We start from the raw sequence: 17,959 nt of genomic DNA on the forward strand, positions 1-17,959 counted from the left end.
AGGCTTTAATCATAACCTTTCAAAGATTATTGGATTTTGAATTTGTGGCAGAAGACCTGATTATTGCTGATACAACACCTGTGTTCCCAAAAAGGTGAAAGGTTTAAGTCCAATAACTATAGACCACTTAGCCTGATTTCAATCGGTGAACTGCAGGATGCCATAATGCGTGGGTTAGTTAAGGACAATCAGCCCAGGAATGTAAGAAGGAAGGTTTGTTTGACAGGTTTTTAGTTTTTGAGAAAACTTTATTGATAAAGCAAATTGCTACGCATGAATATCTTTAGTAATGTGCCACCTAAGGCTGGAATTAAATTAAAGCATAGTTAATAAATTGAGAAGATAGATGAAATTTAATGCAGATAAAAGTGAAGTGATAGACTTTGGAAGGAAGAATAAGAAGTATAAAGTAAATAGTAAAATTTTAAAAGTAAAGTGGTTAAATATACATTTGCAATGCTAGATTTTATAAACAAGGGTTATAGAGTAGAGAGGTAGTTTCAAGCCTCTCTTAATCATTCATTCAGCTGCAGTGAGAATATTGACCTGGTTTTGGGCATGTTTCTTGGGTAATGATGACAAGACTGCAGACAGGGTGTATATGATTTTAATTAAAGTAAGGCAACAGCCACTTGTGTTCTCTAGCACATTTAATATAGAAATGATCCGGGAGAGGTGTTTAACAGAAGAGAGATAAGAGAGAACTTTCATACATAAAGCACTTTTCGCAACCTTCATGTTTTAAAATGCTTTAAAGCCAATTAAGTACTTTTTAAATGTTATCTCTAATATAGGAAACACAACAGCTAATTGGTGATCTGAATATGTGATTATGATTAGACCATTAATTCTGGGTGTTGGTTGAAGGGTAGATGTTGTCCAGAATTTCCTTCCTGCTTCTTTGTGACAATGCCATGGGATCTTCCACATCCATCTAAGAGAGCAGACTAGGCTGTAATTTAAAACTTTGTCTGTAAGAGGCAATCTCAAACTCAGCACCAGTCCCTCAGTATGGTACTAAAGTTTCAGCTCTGATTTTACGCTCAGGTCTCTATCATGAAGTATAAGGAGGGCTGAGTCCATGAAGAAATTTAACAATGTGCATGAGCATATTAGTTTACCTGGAGCCAATACTAGCCATTGAGCTCAGGGCTGACAGAACAGTCCACAGTTATGTGGAGCAACGTGTGAAACTACCTGGCTTTACATTAGAATTAAATAAAATTAGATAGTTAGAGAGAGACCTAAAGAGCTGTTCAAAAATTACAAAAGACTTCGATATGCTAAGTAGATAAAAGCTTTATATTAAAACTTTACCTTGTGCCATAAAGCTTTAATATAACTGCAAGCACATTAAGTGACAACTTATATTGTTAATAAGGTGGTAGTTGTGACCATTTTATTCCACATGTACTTTAACATTTTTCTCTTCAATTTTGTGCATATTTTCTAGAGTAAGCCTTTTTTGTCATTATTCATTGCAGTGAAAACTCACAAATGAGAGTTCTGGCAGCAGATGATCAGTAGGGTTTAAGTGGAGATTGCACCTTACTGTTTTTCAGAAGGAATTTGAAGAATCCATCAGTTGAATGCTACCTGAAGTTAATGAATCTGCTTCTTTTTAGTAATTGTAAAGGAGTCTGTGCCTAAATGATTTTAAATAGAAACAATGCCTGAACTGCACTGCTAACCAATGAGGATACGAAGGAGATAAATAAAATGGCAGAATGATTGGGTGAAGGATCCCAATTAGGACAATGACCTCTCCTTTTTTAGATACTGCCTGCCTTTCTCTGTATCTTTTTTTTGTTGTTTCTTTTTTTTTAGTAACATTGAAAGATTTTCTTTTTGACCCTCTTGAAACTGCATTATTGATCTCAAATATAATTGGATGGAGGGTTGTTGGAGGTATCGGGGACATTTATGAAAGAGATTTTTGGCCTGCTTTTATTTTCACCGATTTTGCTTTTGAGTGGGCAAAAACTTGCGGTGAGCTGAGAGTGAGGCTGAACTCAGATGCAGATTTTCAATGTATTCTCCCGTCACAACCCCTTTCATTTGGAGTGCTGAACCATAACAATTTCTCCAAAGTCCTTACCTCTCAAGTGACATCTAATAGCTTCTGAGGGTAATTTGGTGGAATTTCTTATGCTTATTTGCAGTTCCACAAATATATTCTACAAATATATTATCCACTGAACAAGTGGAAGACTCAATACACTTCTTTTAAACCAGTAGACAGAATGACTATTGGGGATTATGACATTCTGGTGGAGGGGGTCTCACCTGTTTTGCAAATTCCAATTCAGAAGTTGGTGACGCTTTTGTTTTCTCTCCCCACACAAATGCAGAGTTTCTGTTTGCAATGTTTTTAATTCTGCTTCTAATCACACATCTTACAGTTGCTGTATCTGTGTTAGTGTTTTGTCATCAGAAAGAACTTGTGACCTTTCACTATTCTGTCTGTGATCGTACTGAATATCTCAAAATCACGATAAATAGCTTGATACCATATTAGCTATATTCATCTAGCTCAGACTATACAACTTAAATCCGATAGCACATTGAATGTAACACGCCCTCACATTAAATTCTCTACATTCTGAAATGTCTCAACTTAACCATTAATAGTGGTGGAAGCAGATTCAGTAATAACTTTCAAAAGGGAATTGGAATAATCCTCGATGGGTAAAAATTGCAATGTTGAGAGGTAAGAGGGAGTAGTAGCAATCAAATAAGTCTTTCAAAGTATTGGCACAGGCTTAATGAAAAATGACTGATTCTGTGAGTCAATCACAAGCCAAAGTACAACAGTACAAAATGTATAAAATACATAATTTGAATCAGGAATATAATTTGAAAACTAGATTAATTCATATCCCTAGTAAAATTAGGCATTAAAAAATGTTCTATTCTGTTAGCAGCTGTAATGCTGGGAAGTTCCATGGACTCCAGTGGCTGATCCAGTTACAAATGGCACTGTACAAACCAAGCACACACAACACAGAAATATCAAAATCTCAACAGGATCAAATAGGAACTGATGTTGAATCATTAGGAAAACTCCTGCAAGACTGAACAGTCAAGCAAATGTAGTTTTGTTTTTACATGTGTAAATGATGCATGTCCTTGTATTTGTCATGCACATACTATCTAAATTAACCCCATTTCTTATGCCCCAGTTTTTGAATCATGCTTGCATGTTAACATTTACAATGGAAAATCCCATGTCGATATTCGTCTGCATCACCTTTTTGAAAGCTCTCCAAGTAAATGGTGATGTTGTTGCCTATCATGGGATGATTAGAAAAAAATCTCTTAGCAAGTATTCACAACAGTGGGCACTGGGTGGAGGGGTGGCAGCTGCTGCTGGGTGTGGAAGGGAAAAGATTTTGACTGTGGACGCTGGACTGTGTTCCTGGACTAGTCATTCAGACATCCAGGCTGATACTTTGGGAGCATCACTTCAAATCTCACCATGGCAGCAGTGAGAACCAAAATTCAACATTCATAAGTCTGGAACATAAAGCTAGCCTCAGTAATGGTGATCATAACAACAACAATCAATTAAAACCGATTTGTTTCACTAACATCATCACCTCAGAAATGATTAGTGTGGAGCTGCCAGTGTTGGACTGGAGTGGACAAAGTCTGAAGTCATACAACACCAGGTTATAGTCCAACAGGTTTCACAAGCTTTCAGAGCATTGCTGCTTCGTCAAATGAAGACTAGGGTCAAACCTAACTTAATTCTGTACTGTACTGTGGCTAATTCAGCTGCCAGGAACCAATTTATTTTCTATGTTTTAAAAAATGTTTCTTTCTACACATTATGACACTGAGATAAGGTGGAGGGATTGCATTATTAATAAAGGAAACCATTACTGCAGTCATGAGGGAGGATGTCCTGGGTGAGGTCTTAACTGCACAGGAGAGGCTGCGGAGGAAATTCTCTAGGATATTCCCTAAGATGAAAAGTCTCAGATATGGAGCAGAGGCTGAGGGGGATCTAAATGAGGTATGCAAATAATGAGACGGATAAACAGAGTAGATTGTGAGAATCTTGTTCCTGTGACAGATGCCTCTAAGACAAGAGGCCATAGGTTTAAGGTGAGGATTAAGTGGTTTTAGAGGTGATCTGAGGAAAATATGTTTTCAGCCAGACAATGGTAGAAATATGGAACGTGTTGCCTGAGAGGGGGTTGGAAGCAGAAACTCCTGCAATAAGCATCTGGATGAAAACTTAAAATGCCAGGGCATAGTAGGCTTTGAACCAAGTGCAGGTAAATGGGATTAGTGGAGTTTGGTGTTTGTTGGTCAACATAGACATAGAGTCATAGAGATGTCCAGCATGGAAACAGACCCTTCGGTCCAACCCGTCCATGCTGACCAGATATTCCAACCCAATCTAGTCCCACCTGCCAGCACCCAGCCCATATCCCTCCAAACCCTTCCTATTCATATACCCATCCAAATGCCTCTTAAATGTTGCAATTGTACCAGCCTCCACCACTTCATCTGGCAGCTCATTCCATACACGTACCACCCTCTGCGTGAAAAAGTTGCCCCTTAGGTCCCTGTAATAACTTTCCCCTCTCACCCTAAACATATGCCCTCTAGTTCTAGACTCCCCCACCCCAGGGAAAAGACTTTGTCTATTTATCCTATCCATGCCCCTCATAATTTTGTAAACCTCTATAAGGTCACCCCTCAGCCTCTGATGCTCCAGGGAAAACAGCCCCAGCCTGTTCAGCCTCTCCCTGTAGCTGAGATCCTCCAACCCTGGCAACATCCTTGTAAATCTTTTCTGAACCCTTTCAAGTTTCACAACATCTTTCCAATAGGAAGGAGACCAGAATTGCACGCAATATTCCAACAGTGGTCTAACCAATGTCCTGTACAGCCGCAACATGGCCTCCCAACTCCTGTACTCAATATTCTGACCAATAAAGGAAAGCATACCAAACGCCTTCTTCACTATCCTATCTACCTGCGACTCCACTTTCAAGGAGGTATAAAGCTGCACTCCAAGGTCTCTTTGTTCAGCAACACTCCCTTGGACCTTTCCATTAAGTGTATAAGTCCTGCTAAGATTTGCTTTCCCAAAATTCAGCACCTTGTATTTATCTAAATTAAACTCCATCTGCCACTTCTCGGCCCATTGGCCCATCTGATCAAGATCCTGTTGTAATCTGAGGTAACCTTCTTCGCTGTTCACTACACCTCCAATTTTGGTGTCATCTGCAAACTTACTAACTGTACCTCTTATGCTCACCTCCAAATCATTTATATAAATGACAAAAACATGATGGACCAAAGGACCTGTTTCTATGGTGTATGACTCTATAACAATCAGAGAATCCATGTACCTACAGAAACTGGATTCAAACATGAGTCCCTATTATTTGACATAATATAGTGCTTAATACCTGCACTGCACTGAATAAATATCTTATTGACACAAACAGTGTTAATTTGAATAGGGGTTAAAATAGCTTTTTAAAATAGAAGTAAGGTCCTCATCTGTCAGTGTCATGATTTGGAGGTGCTGGTGTTGGACTGGGGTGGACAAAGTTAAAAATCACACAACACCAGGTTTATTTGGAGGCACTAGCTTTCGAAGCACTACTGCTTCATCAGGTGGTTGTGGAGCAGAATCATAAGACACAGGATTTATAGTAACAGGATTGTGGTGTCATGGAATGTAATATTAAACAAATTTAGATTAAGTCTTTTTATCTTTTAGAGTGACCATGTTCATTTCAGATCTTTCATATGTAAATCCCTGAACTTCTTAAAAGTTACATTCTCGAGATATCTTTAACAATAGGTGTCCTCTCAGCTCAGATAATGCATTGAAGGTGAGAGGTTAAAGTCTGTCTGTGTCCCAGTGTACAGAACCTTACGTGGATTTATGCAGTTTTGGGGCAAAATAAAATGTAATTACGCAAGTACAAATTCACCCCCCCAAGCTTTTGTGTGTGTGCATGCGGGGAGACTGAGTGCATGTGTTTGTGCGTGTGAGTGAGTGTAATGGGGTATAAGTCTGTGAGGGGTGTATTGTGAGTGTATGAGAGAGGGTCTGTAGGAGTGATTGATGTCAAGTGACTTTATGTTGCAGCAGTCTTTGTTTGTGTTTGTGTGCATGTTGTTTAAGGGAAACTATCATGTCATCTTTTATTTTCTTTTGTATAAAATATGGATGTGCATTATAGTGGTTTCTTATTTTATTTCCATTATTGGTGTCTGTCTCTGTTTGATTCAGGTTAGACCTGCCCCTACTGTCACATCATGGAGTAACCAAACTTCCACTGCCCTTTCCAGCTTTCCAACAGCCTCTGCATCTAACACACAGGTACAACAGTGTTAACCTACTGCTCTCTCCTAAATTAGCAGCCTGTCTTCACAGTCAGATAGAAAATGAATTGCATTGGAAATGGGAAAATATATATTCTAATATGTAATCCACTTTGCTTGCTGTTGGATCTTTGACTACGATTTATAGCTGTCTTTCCTGAATATTGTTGTTTACATGTTGAAAAGAGCTCTGAATGTTGACTTTGGATTTACGTAGGTATTAGTTTAAATAACTAGTAACTGATTGTCTTGTGTATTTTGTGTTGCTTGGAAATATTCAATCAATAGATCTATTTCAGCAAAGTGATTCCCTCCACCTGGCTACCCATGAAATGTCCTTATTGGGCACATGAAACACATTTGAAACAATTGAACATATTTAAGATCAGTCCAGTTGTTTCCCTACTTCTATGACTCTTATTACTGAGTTCATTGCATTTGGGTTGAGGGTGGTGTGACAGTGTACTTAATGAGCAAAACATCAGTGAAGAAATATATTTGTATGTGTCTAGATGACTCATAATTTATTGTAACACGATGTAACAATGTTTGCTGCTGAAGTAATGATGCTGACAGACATTCTGAAAAATGCACATAACAGACTTGCACATAATAATCACTTGAGAGATTATGCTGCTGTTGCATTGTGTGAGTCTCACTCCAAGCTTTTATCATTGTCAGTTACATAGAAGGCTGAGTGTTGTTGAAGATACAATTCATCACATTACAGATAATGATTTTTGCTGAGAAGGCAGTTTCCACACCTCCTTTTGTTAGAAGTACAGGTTAAAGAAAAGAGAGTTCGCTGTCAGTTAGAAGATGTAAAATTACATTGATCATTGATGAACCACATGCTATCAGCTTAGGGAAGGAATTCCATCTCATAATGCTTTGCACGAAAGCCACCATTGCTTCTCTGTCCAGTTCATTTTGGGTATGGTCTTTGAAACAAACTTCTATGGAAATTATAAAGCAAAAACTGACCAAAGGCACTCATGTCATCAGTTTGAGCTGTTATGTTAAAGGATAAAGGAGGAGAAAATTGATTGCTGATTCTGTCCATTGGATGTTGGGTATTATTGTTTCACGACTGGTGTTTGGCTTAACTTGCAAAATAGTGAATTTCAATTCTTGTTCAAGCTCTAATGTGAAAATAAGTCTGAATATAAGTAAAAGGTTTCAGTGTGTTAATTATTTTGTAATTATCCTGGCAACAAAGTGTTCAAAATTAAACATTGCTACTATTTGTCTTTATCAACTGAAATGACATTTATATACATGTACTACTGTTAAAATATGAAAAATTGTATATTATTTGTCCATGAAGCAGTTCCTTCTGTAGTTTATCTGACAAGACTATTGACTTTTAATTGTAATGCTTTAAGAAACTGTCTTTGCCTTTCATTTACTGTTGAGCTCTGTATAAAAATTTGACTTCAGTTAAAATGACAGTGTGAGCAAAATGGCAACTTGGTGCTTAAATCCATGAAGAAAATTTAAAATGATCTTGTATTAAAAGAATTAGGTCCAGTATGAGTCCAAACTTTCACCGCTTTCTATCCAGCCCATCTTGTGAACCCTACATTGTGTCCTAACTGTTAATTCAATGTTATCCTGTACCTAAGAATTATTTTCTCACAATCCCTTAGCTTTGGTACTTCCCTCAATGTCTTAAAAAACGTACGAATAGCATTTTTGCTAGTTTCCTTCACTCTCCTCCCCTTCCTCCAGATCCTCCTTTCCCGGCTTTGTTCAGGGTCTCTGCCTGCAGAGTTTTTCATGGTATGCTTACCCACACAAACAGCTGCATGAACGTTGATTATTTTAAAATTTGTACTGTTTTCTAAGACAGCTGTATTTTCAGGATTTGAACGTTTACCATTAAATAATACCATACACAGTAATCCAATATATTGCAACTTTTAAATTTATTCACGAGCTGTTTATACTTTGTTAGCTGCATTTTTAAAAATTGCATTTTGAATGCAACATTATGGCTTCAAATGCCGATTTGCTTCTGTCCCCCAGGGTGAAGCCCCACCACCTGGTTTCATACTTCAGGGTATTTCAAATCCAAGTGGTCAGATCCAAACACCAGCTTCAACATCAGCTGTTTATAACATGTATTCCCAAGTGGGATCCCGCCAGACATTCCCTCAAAGTAAGTGTAGTCAGCAATCTCATGTTTTTTGCTTGGAATCAAGCTATCCTATAAAGTATTTCATGTTTAAGTACCACAATATAGTAGCTGAACCGCTACGTTTTATTGGATGTTTTAGAAAATATCTAGTAAATGCTTTATATGTGATTTTTGTTTTAGTTTTATCTGCACGATTATGTGTCTTTTAGCTACCTTAATTATCCTGCAACTAGTTGAGATCATAATAATTCTATTGTGGGGTTTTGCTACAGAATTACTGCGGTCCCAGACTGGCAACAAATGTATCCTGTTAAAATTCTGAAAGAGAACCTCCAACAACTTAAAGTCTCTATAAGCAAATTAGTAGTTAAAAAGATAAAAAGAGGAGGATTTTGGTTGATTAAATTTAAAAACTAGATGTATAGCAGAGAGCATGCTGAGGTACCAAATGATGACTTTATCTGTGTCTTTACCAAGAAAGAAACAGCTATGAAAGTCATATTGAAAGCAAAGGCAGTTGACAATAAGCTAAAAAATGAAGAAGAGCTGTTATGAAGCCAGGTTGTCCTTCATGCTGCTCAGTCGCCAGAGCTGTGCTGGCCATTACAGGTTAGTCAGTTTAATCTTGGTAGTAGGAAAGGTTTGGAAATCACCATTCAAGACAAAATTAAAGGACACTTAGACAGATGTGGATTAACTGAGGAAAGCCAGCCCCAAGTTATTAAAAGTCACATTTAACTAATTTGATTGAGCTTCATGAGGCAGTAGAGATGTTAATTGAGAGTGATATGGTTTGCATGAAAGGCATTTTCCAAGATGCCACCTAACATACTTGGTAAGCAAAATTGAAGTCTCTTGACTCAGAGGGTCAGTGGCAGCTGATTGATGTTATTTTTTGCCCTGGACAAATGTTTGTATAGTGGGGTCCCCAGGATTCAGTATCAGACTGCTGCATTTCTACGTGTATTAAAATTTTAGACCCCTATATACAGGGTCCAATTTCAAAATTTGCAAATAGCTCAATATTTTGAACTATACTAATGATTTAAATAAGTGAACTAAATGTAAATGTTTGCAGATGGCACAGCTGAATGGGAGGGTGAGCTGTAAGAGAAAATGCATCAGTGTGCTTTGGGCCAGTTGATTAGATGGACAAATGCATGGCAGATGAAGTATGATGTGGATAAATGTGAGATTGTCCACTTTGATAGCAAAAACAGGATGATATATGATTATCTGATTGGGAAAGGGGAACGTGTAAGGCAGGGTTGGGAGACAACCAAATCGATCGTGAGAGAAGAGAAAAGGCTGAGGCTGGGACTATAGGTAAGGGAAGTAAGTCAAATAGTCAAGGCAGACAAGAACTTGGCAGAGAACATGGTCAGAGTGATAAATCAAACTGCATTGATTTCAAAGCAAGGCAGCTGGCAGGTAAAGGAGCTGAACTTAGGGCATGGTTGGGAACATGGGATTTAGCTATCATAGGAATTAGAGAAATGTGCTCAGGGATGAACTGGATTGCAGTTTAATGTTACAGGGTATGGGTGCTATAGGAGCGATAGAAAAGGAGGCAAGAGAGAAGGTGGATGTGGCATTTTTGGTGAGGGATAACATTACAGCTGTACTTATGGAGGATACTCCTGGGAGATCATCTAGTGAAGTTAAATGGATAGAACTGAGAAATAAGAAAGGGATGATCATCTTGTTGGGATTGTATTATTGCCTCCCCTTCTCTCTCTTCCCCCCCCCCCCCCCCCCCCCACAATAGTCAGCAGCAAATTGAAAAGTAAGTATATAAGGAGATCTCTGATATGTCAGAATAAAAGGGTTGTAATGGAAAGGGATTCTAACTTTCCAAACATATGCTGGGAATATCATAATGTTAAGAGTTTGGATGGGGAGGAATTTGTTTAGTCTGTACACGAACACTTTCTTATTCAATATGTGGATGTATCCATTAGAGAAGGAGCAATACTTGACCTGTTGGGAAATAAGGTGGGGCAAGTTATGGAGGTGTCAATGGGGGAGCACCTTGGGTCATGTGATCATAATTTCAAAATAATTAAAGTTCTGAATTGGAGTAAGGCCAATTGATGGTTTTAGACAGAAACTGTCAAAAGTTGATTGGGGGAGGCTATTTGCTGGCAAAGGGAAGGTTGGAAAGTAGAAGGCATTTAAAAATGAGATAACAAGAGGTCAGACACAGTATATTAGTGAAAAGGGCAAGGTTGGTAGGTGTGGCGAATGTTGGTTGATTAGAGAAATTGAGTTTCTGGTCAAGAAAAAGAATCAACAGCTTGGATTGAGTGAATCCCTAGAGGAGTATGATGGCAGTAGGAGTATGCTTAAGAGGGAAATGAGGAGGACAAAAACTGAACATGAGATAGCTTTTGCAAATAGAGTTAAGGAGAATCCAAAGAGATTCTGTAAGTATATTAAAGCAAAAGAGTAATTAGGAGACAATAGGGCCCCTTAAAGATCAACATGGGTGGAACCACAGAAGATGATTGAGATACTAAACAAATATTTCACATCAGTATTTACTGTAGAGAAGGACATTGAAGGCGAGATGTTTGAGGAAATAAATAGTGATGTCATGAAAAAATATTCATATTGCAGAAGAGGTTCTGAACATCTTAAAACACGAAAAGGTAGATAAGTCCCCAAGATCTGATCAGGTGTATCCCAGGATTTTGTGGGAACCTAGGGAAGAGATTACTGGGCCTCTTGCTGAGATATTTGCATCATTGACAGCCATGGGTGAGATGCCGGAAGACTGGAAATTGATTAATGTGGTGCCGCTATTTAGGAAAGATGATAAGGAAAACCAGGGAACTGTAGGGTAGTGAGCCTGACATCAGTGTTGGACACATTGTTGGAGGAGATTCTGCAGGACAGGATGTACATGCATTTGGAAAGACATGGACTGATTAGGGATAGTCAACATGGCTTTGTACATGGGAGATTATGTCTATTTAACTTGATTGAGTTCTTTGAAGAGGTGACAAAGAAAATTGATGAAGGCAGAGCAGTCATTATCTATATGGACTTCAGCAAAGCGTTTGACAAGATTCTGCATGGTAAACTGCTTAGTAAGATTAGATCACTTGCAATCCAGGGGAACTAGCCATCTGGATACAAAATTGGCTTGACGGTAGGAGACAGAGAGTGGTGGCCTGTGACCAGCGGTGTGTGACAAGAATTGGTGCTGGGTTCACTGCTTTTTGTCATTTATACAAATAAATGTGAATATAAGAGGTATGGTTAGTAAGTTTGCAGATGACACCAAAAAAGGTGGTGTAGTGGACAGCGACGAAGATTATCTCAGGGTACAATGGGACCTTGATTGGTAGGCCAATGGGTCAATAGAATTTAATTTAGATAAATGTTAGGTATTGCATTTTGGTAAGTCAAACTAGGACTGGACTTATACAGTTAAAGGTAGAGCCCTGTGGAGTGTTGTTGAACAGAGACCTAGGGGTGCAGGTGCATAGATCCAAGAAAGTGGAGTCACAAGTAGATAGGGTGATGAAGAAGGCCTTTAGCAACCTTGCATTCATTGGTCAGGGCATTGAGTATAGGAGTTGGGATATCATGTTGGAACTGTACAGGACATTGGTGAGGCAGAAGTGAGGACTGCAGATGCTGGAAACCAGAGTTTAGATTAGAGTGGTGCTGGAAAAGCACAGCAGGTCAGGCAGCATCCGAGGAGTAGGAAAATTGACGTTTCGGGCAAAAGCCCTTCATCAGGACATTGGTGAGGCCTCTTTTAGAATTTTGGTTGCCCTTCTATAGGAAGGATGTTGTTAAACTTGAGAGGGTGCAAAAAAGATTTGCAAGGATGTTGCTGGGACTGAAGGGTTTGAGTTATGGTGAAAGGTTGAATAGGCTGGGGCTTTTTTTCTCCAGAGCATTGGAGGCTGAGGGTTGACCCTGTCGAGATTTATAAAATCATGAGGCGTATGGAAAGGGTAAATAGCCAAGGTCTTTTTTTCTAAGGTGGGAGAGTCCAAAATTAGAGGGCATAGGTTTAAGGTGAGAGGGAAAAGATTTTTAAAAAACATCTGAGTGTTAACTTTTTCACACAGAGGTTGGTGTATACATGGTAGTGGAAGTGGTGGGGGCTGGTAAAATTACAACATTTAGAAGGTATCATTTTGGGTATATGAATAGGTAGAATTTGGAGGGATATAGGCCAAGTACTGGCAAATGGGACTAAGTCAGATTGGGATGTATAGTTGGCATGGATGAGTTGGACCAAAAGGTTTGTTTCCAAGCTGTATGACTCTATGACTAGTCAGGTTAGATGCATGAAGGAAGTTCTTTATAGCTGCAAGTCCAGAACCAGGGGGCACTGTTTGAGACTATGAGTTATTGTGATTTAGCAAAAAGACGAGAAATTTCTTCACCTGGAGTGTGGTGAGCCTGTATAATTTTCTGCAATAGAAATTGGTTGAGGCCAAAACATTGAATGTTTTCAAGAACGAGCTAGATATAGTTCTTAAGGCCAGAGGGATCAGAGCATGTGGGGGGGGAGCAGGAACAGTTGGAAGATTAGCCATGGTCATATTGAATGGCCTACTCCTACCCCTATTTTGTACATTTTAAAGTTTCTTTGAAGAGGATAGTGATTATCATGAAGAGGACAATAACAGTGGAATGCGCAGATATGTGGCAGATGTATGCCAAGAAGTGTAAAGTAATATACTTTGGCAGGAAGAACAAGGAGAGTCAGTGTTAAATAAAAGGTGTAATTCTAAACGGGGTCCAGCAACTGAGAGATCTGAGGTATGTTTGCGCAAATTGTTGAAGGTAGTAGGCTCCAGATTAAGGTCGTGATTTTAATGACCTTATGCGATTTTACGTTTTATAAATAGAAGCATAAGTACATAAGCAAGGAAATAATGATGGCCTTTATAAAACACTGGTTCAGCCTTAACTGAAACATTGTGCTTAATTTTGGGAAGTGCACTTTAGGAAGGATATGGAAACTTTAGTAAGGACAGGAAAGATTTACTGGATTGGTTCCAGGGATGAGGGACTTAATTTACGTGGATTGATTAGAGAAAGAAGGGCTGTTGTCAAAGAAGAGGAAGCGAAGAGGAAATTTGACAGAGGTGTTCAAGCCTAACAGGGGTTTCGAGAGATGAGCTAGACAGAAATTGTTCCTATTGCTGGAAGGCCGGAACATGGAGGTCAGAGATAAATGGTGAATGGCAAAACAAAAACAACTGCACCATGAAGAATACTGCATTTTAAATGCAGTGAGTGACTATGATCTGAAATTTAAAATTATATAGTTATTATGAAAGTAGATTGCTGTGGACACCAATCCTGATGAATTTTCGAAGTCACACGACACCACATTGTAGTCCAGCAGGTTTATTTGAAAGCACAAGTTTTCGGAGTACTGCCCCTTCATCAGATGAGGTGAAGAGTAGTACTCAGGCACAGAATTTATAAAATTAGGTGCCTGCATGCTTCTCTTCACTTCACCTGGCATGGGGCAGTGCTCCGAAAGTTTGTGATTTTGAATAAACCTGTTGGACTATAACCTAGTGTCGTGTGACTTCTGACGTTGTCCACCTGAGTCCAACACTGGTACCTCTGCATCCTGATGAATTTCAGTGTGAGGAACCATCCACCACTTTATTGTTTTGTCTCACCACAGTGACCCTCTTAGACATTCTAGAATAAAATTAATAGTCAATTATTATTGAAGGAGCTATTCACTGTTTTTGTGTTCTTCTTGAATTTTGACTAATATTTTGCTAAATTGTAACCCAGAATAAATGTTTATTTAACCTGGCTTTCTTGTTTACTGACAAACTAATTCTGTTCCATAGCTTACCAACCACAACAGTTACCCCAAGGAGCAGGGGGATCAACTTACTATCAACCGCATCAACCTACTGCACCTCCACCCCCTTCTTCCTACCCGTCTACATATTTGCCTTCTGTTCCCTCTCATTCTTTGCCTCCTTCTGTGGCTCCTCCATATGCAGGACAGCCACAAACAGCTCCTACAGCACCTGGTTCTGCTGCTGCTTTTCCTCCTTTTTCTGGAGCATCCTACCAGCATGGTGGACCTGGAGCTCCAACACCTTCTGTGGGCTATCCACCAGCAACTGGACCAACAGGTACACTGCCTGCAAGTAATGAGCTGCCTGCCTCGCAAAGAACAGGTCTGTTGTTGTTAGCATGTTGCTTTTATTTTGTTTGGAATGCATTTGGCATTTATTATTGTAAGAATGGCAACAATTTAGGTCTCTGCTTCATCTTAGTCGATATGCAGGTAAAGGAAGCATGGCTATCTTTAAGCATCTTTCCACGCTTTGTCCTCGATTTAAAGATGCTTTAAAAAAAGGTTCGTCTTCATGAAAAGTATTTGGCTGAACTAATTTTTTTTGTTTACAAACAGAAGTGCATTATGTGTACATGTTGAAAATGATGCATGGTTTCCTCCGTCTCCCTTTTTACTATACCTGTTGTACATAAAAGTTTATGTTGTACATAAACTAAATTCACCGACATACAGTGTGCATGATGTTGATCAATATGGTAGCAAACTGTAAACACTGAAATGTCGCATGTCTCTGCTGCTTGTTTTCAGTCAACTAATATATGTTTTCAGTTCTTATAGTTTCTGCTCTGCCCCAAGGCGGAGGGGAATTTAAATTGGAATGCCATTAATTGATCTCTATCTTCAATAGCATGTTACCTCAGTGGTTGAAACATAAAATTTATCATACTTCCACCAATTATTTGAACAAAGGCATGTACTTGTTAAGACTGTCACACCACTTTTGTGTACCATGGTGGCTCTACCTTTTTAATTCCCATTCCTTATTTTTCTCTGATATTACTTCCCAAATGCATATCCACCTCTATGCCAAACACCTCAGTGTGCAATCTGTGGCCTTTAGCCAATGCATTTTCACAATTCTTTCTGTGAAAGTACTTTGCTGGATTTTTGTTTAACCACTTTTATTCAGAATCTTAAGATCGTTGTTTTAAAATAACCTCCTGAAGGGGGACGTTATTATTATCTTAATTATCTTAAGCAAGGTCATTCGATCATACCACTTTGGCTTAGTGGTAGCTCTCTCAACTCTGAGTCAGATGGTCATGGCTTCAAGCTCCACATTTGAAACCTGAGCACGTAATCTAGGGACACACTGTAGGAAGGGCTACACTGCTGAAGGTGTAAGTCTTTCAGCTGCTTTGTCAAACCTAGTCCTGCCTGCTGCCTTAGGTGGTCGTAGTTCATCCAATGACAATACTTGAAGAACAAAGAATTCCTGTCCTGTTCTTGTCAGTATGTTTCTCTCAAGCAACATCATATCATGTATCTCATTGCTGTTTGTGCAACCTAGTTATATGCAAATTACTGTAGTTCCTTTATTTTGCTAAATTATAAGTGTCAGCATCTCAAAAGTATTTAATTTGCTTTAGAGTGTTTTGCAACATTCTGAGATTGTGAAATGTGCTGTAACATTGCAAGTTAGTTCTTTGAATCCTTTAAGCCCTTCACATCCAAGGATTATAACACAGGTTTACTCAGTGTCTCATTATGACTGAAGTTTTTCACATCAGTTGCCATTGTTGAATGTTGAGACCAAAACTTTCCGAAGGCAATATTCAAGGTAGATCTGACCAACTGTCTGGAGTAGGTCATCACCACAGAAGATGTACAGTATTAAAATAAGGAAGTCCAGCACCACATTAGTTTATTTGATCACTTTTTGCAATTGTGAATTAACTTTTAATTGCATATGTGTTAGAAACGAAAATTGCTTCTTAATAATCGCTCTAGACAAATTCAGGAAAACAAAGTTTTATTAGCAAGTCTGCAGAGTCGGGCACCTTTCTGAGTAAAAGGCGCGCTGAGGCTTACAAAGTTTCTCATTATATACAGCACAAGTCCCTCCCCTCCTTGGTTCTAACGAGCCATGAGGTTCACATTCTTAAAAACATCATTATTCTCCAACTTGCATCCTTATCACAAAGTCTGCAACAAATGTCTTCAGACCCTCCCCTTCATGCCTCCAGACCCTAGAGGTGTTATTTTTCTCTCCCTATAGTCTTATCAGTCAAAGACTTATTCTTCTCTGTCTGTGCTAACGGTCTTATCAATCTGTAGCAGATGTCTCTGTATCAATCTGTAGCAGATGTCTCTCGAGTCGTTTCCCTGTCCTGCAGTCTTTATCAGTCAAGGACTCATCCTTCCCTGCCTGTGTTTATGGTTTCATCAATCAAGGGCCTGCTTGTTTTACTCTGCTCACAAACTGCATGCACTATTTTAAACTATTCTACTTTTGTGTATACAAAATGTTTTAAGAAAGCAAAAGTCTAATGTTTTTAGAAAAGAAGCAAAAGTTTTATCTTTTATTATAGATCAGTCTGTGGTCTAGGCACATCTTAAAGTTGCAAACCGAAATTACCTCTCACAATTCCACCCTTTTCTCTTTTTAAGATGTGCCTAGACCAAGATAAGCCCCCCCCCCCCCCTCCTTAAGGGCCCGGGAAATCTTTGGACTTTCGCAGCAACATCACCTTAAGTTCCCGTGTCCCATGTTGTGGAACCACCACTGCCTGGAGTCGGGAAATATTTTTCTGAATTAGAAGCTGAATACAGGGGATTAGGCAGGGTAATACGAGAAGAAGAATCACAACCCCCCCAACCATCAGTAGCGCCGTGCGCCACCAACTACCACCCAGGAGACCACCCCACCATCCGATGCCACTAAGAGGACGCCAAGATTGTACTGGCACATGGGCCAATTTCCGAATTTCATCGGAAATTTCCAAAACCGCTTTACCATTATCGTCAATTTCTAGGCAGCAGTTAGTCAGGTTAAACTTCCCGCACACGCCCCCCTCCGAGGCCAACAGATAATCCAAGGCAAGTCGGTTTTGATATATAGCAGCCCTCATCTGATCCTGCTGCTTAGCCAGCAGCTCCAGGGCCAGGGCAGTCCGGTTAGTAATAACCTCTACGACTGCTTGGAGCCTGATAATTCGATTTAACATATAGATAGGAGTACGGTATCCCCATGATCCGTCCTGTGCCCATGTAGCTGGCCCGTAGTATTCAATAATCCGGGCCGGTGGCCACTCATCCCCCCAATCACCGACTTGGATATCCCTTGGCGACCTACGGAGGGAGTCAAAGAGTTTAACTCCCAAATCATCGCCTTCCTCCCGGGGTAATAGGAAGAACGCAGGTCGTATTAGACCCAGGAAGCATACCCCAGCCCATCCCATGGGCAGTTTGGAGTATGCCTGATTACCGCATATCCAAAATAGGCCATCTGGAGCAGGCCCTCCCTGCCTCACAACGTCATCCCACAGCTCCTTTACCACAGGGACGCCCTCATAAGGACCAGGACCACTGCAATTCCAGTATTCGGGCTCCTGGCCCCGTGCCAGAGTCTGGACAGGAGTATCCCAGCATCGACT

The 17,959-nt window shown here is 39.6% G+C and overlaps 1 protein-coding gene across 9 annotated transcripts in view; it reads left to right on the forward strand.

Moving 5' to 3' along the window:
* Positions 1–17,959, forward strand: part of sec31a (SEC31 homolog A, COPII coat complex component) — a 115,727-nt gene that overhangs the window by 78,812 nt on the left and 18,956 nt on the right. For 4 of the 9 annotated variants that reach the window (XM_072552668.1, XM_072552722.1, XM_072552900.1 and 1 more), the window contains 3 exons: positions 6,266–6,355; positions 8,386–8,518; positions 14,344–14,682. In XM_072552668.1, coding sequence (XP_072408769.1) covers positions 6,266–6,355; positions 8,386–8,518; positions 14,344–14,682 — 562 coding nt within the window. The remainder of the gene's footprint in view (positions 1–6,265; positions 6,356–8,385; positions 8,519–14,343; positions 14,683–17,959) is intronic. The other 5 variants (XM_072552807.1, XM_072552990.1, XM_072553266.1 and 2 more) reach the window with 3 other exon arrangements.

The sequence above is a fragment of the Chiloscyllium punctatum genome, chromosome 1, assembly GCF_047496795.1.
Source record: "Chiloscyllium punctatum isolate Juve2018m chromosome 1, sChiPun1.3, whole genome shotgun sequence".
NCBI lineage: Eukaryota > Metazoa > Chordata > Chondrichthyes > Orectolobiformes > Hemiscylliidae > Chiloscyllium > Chiloscyllium punctatum.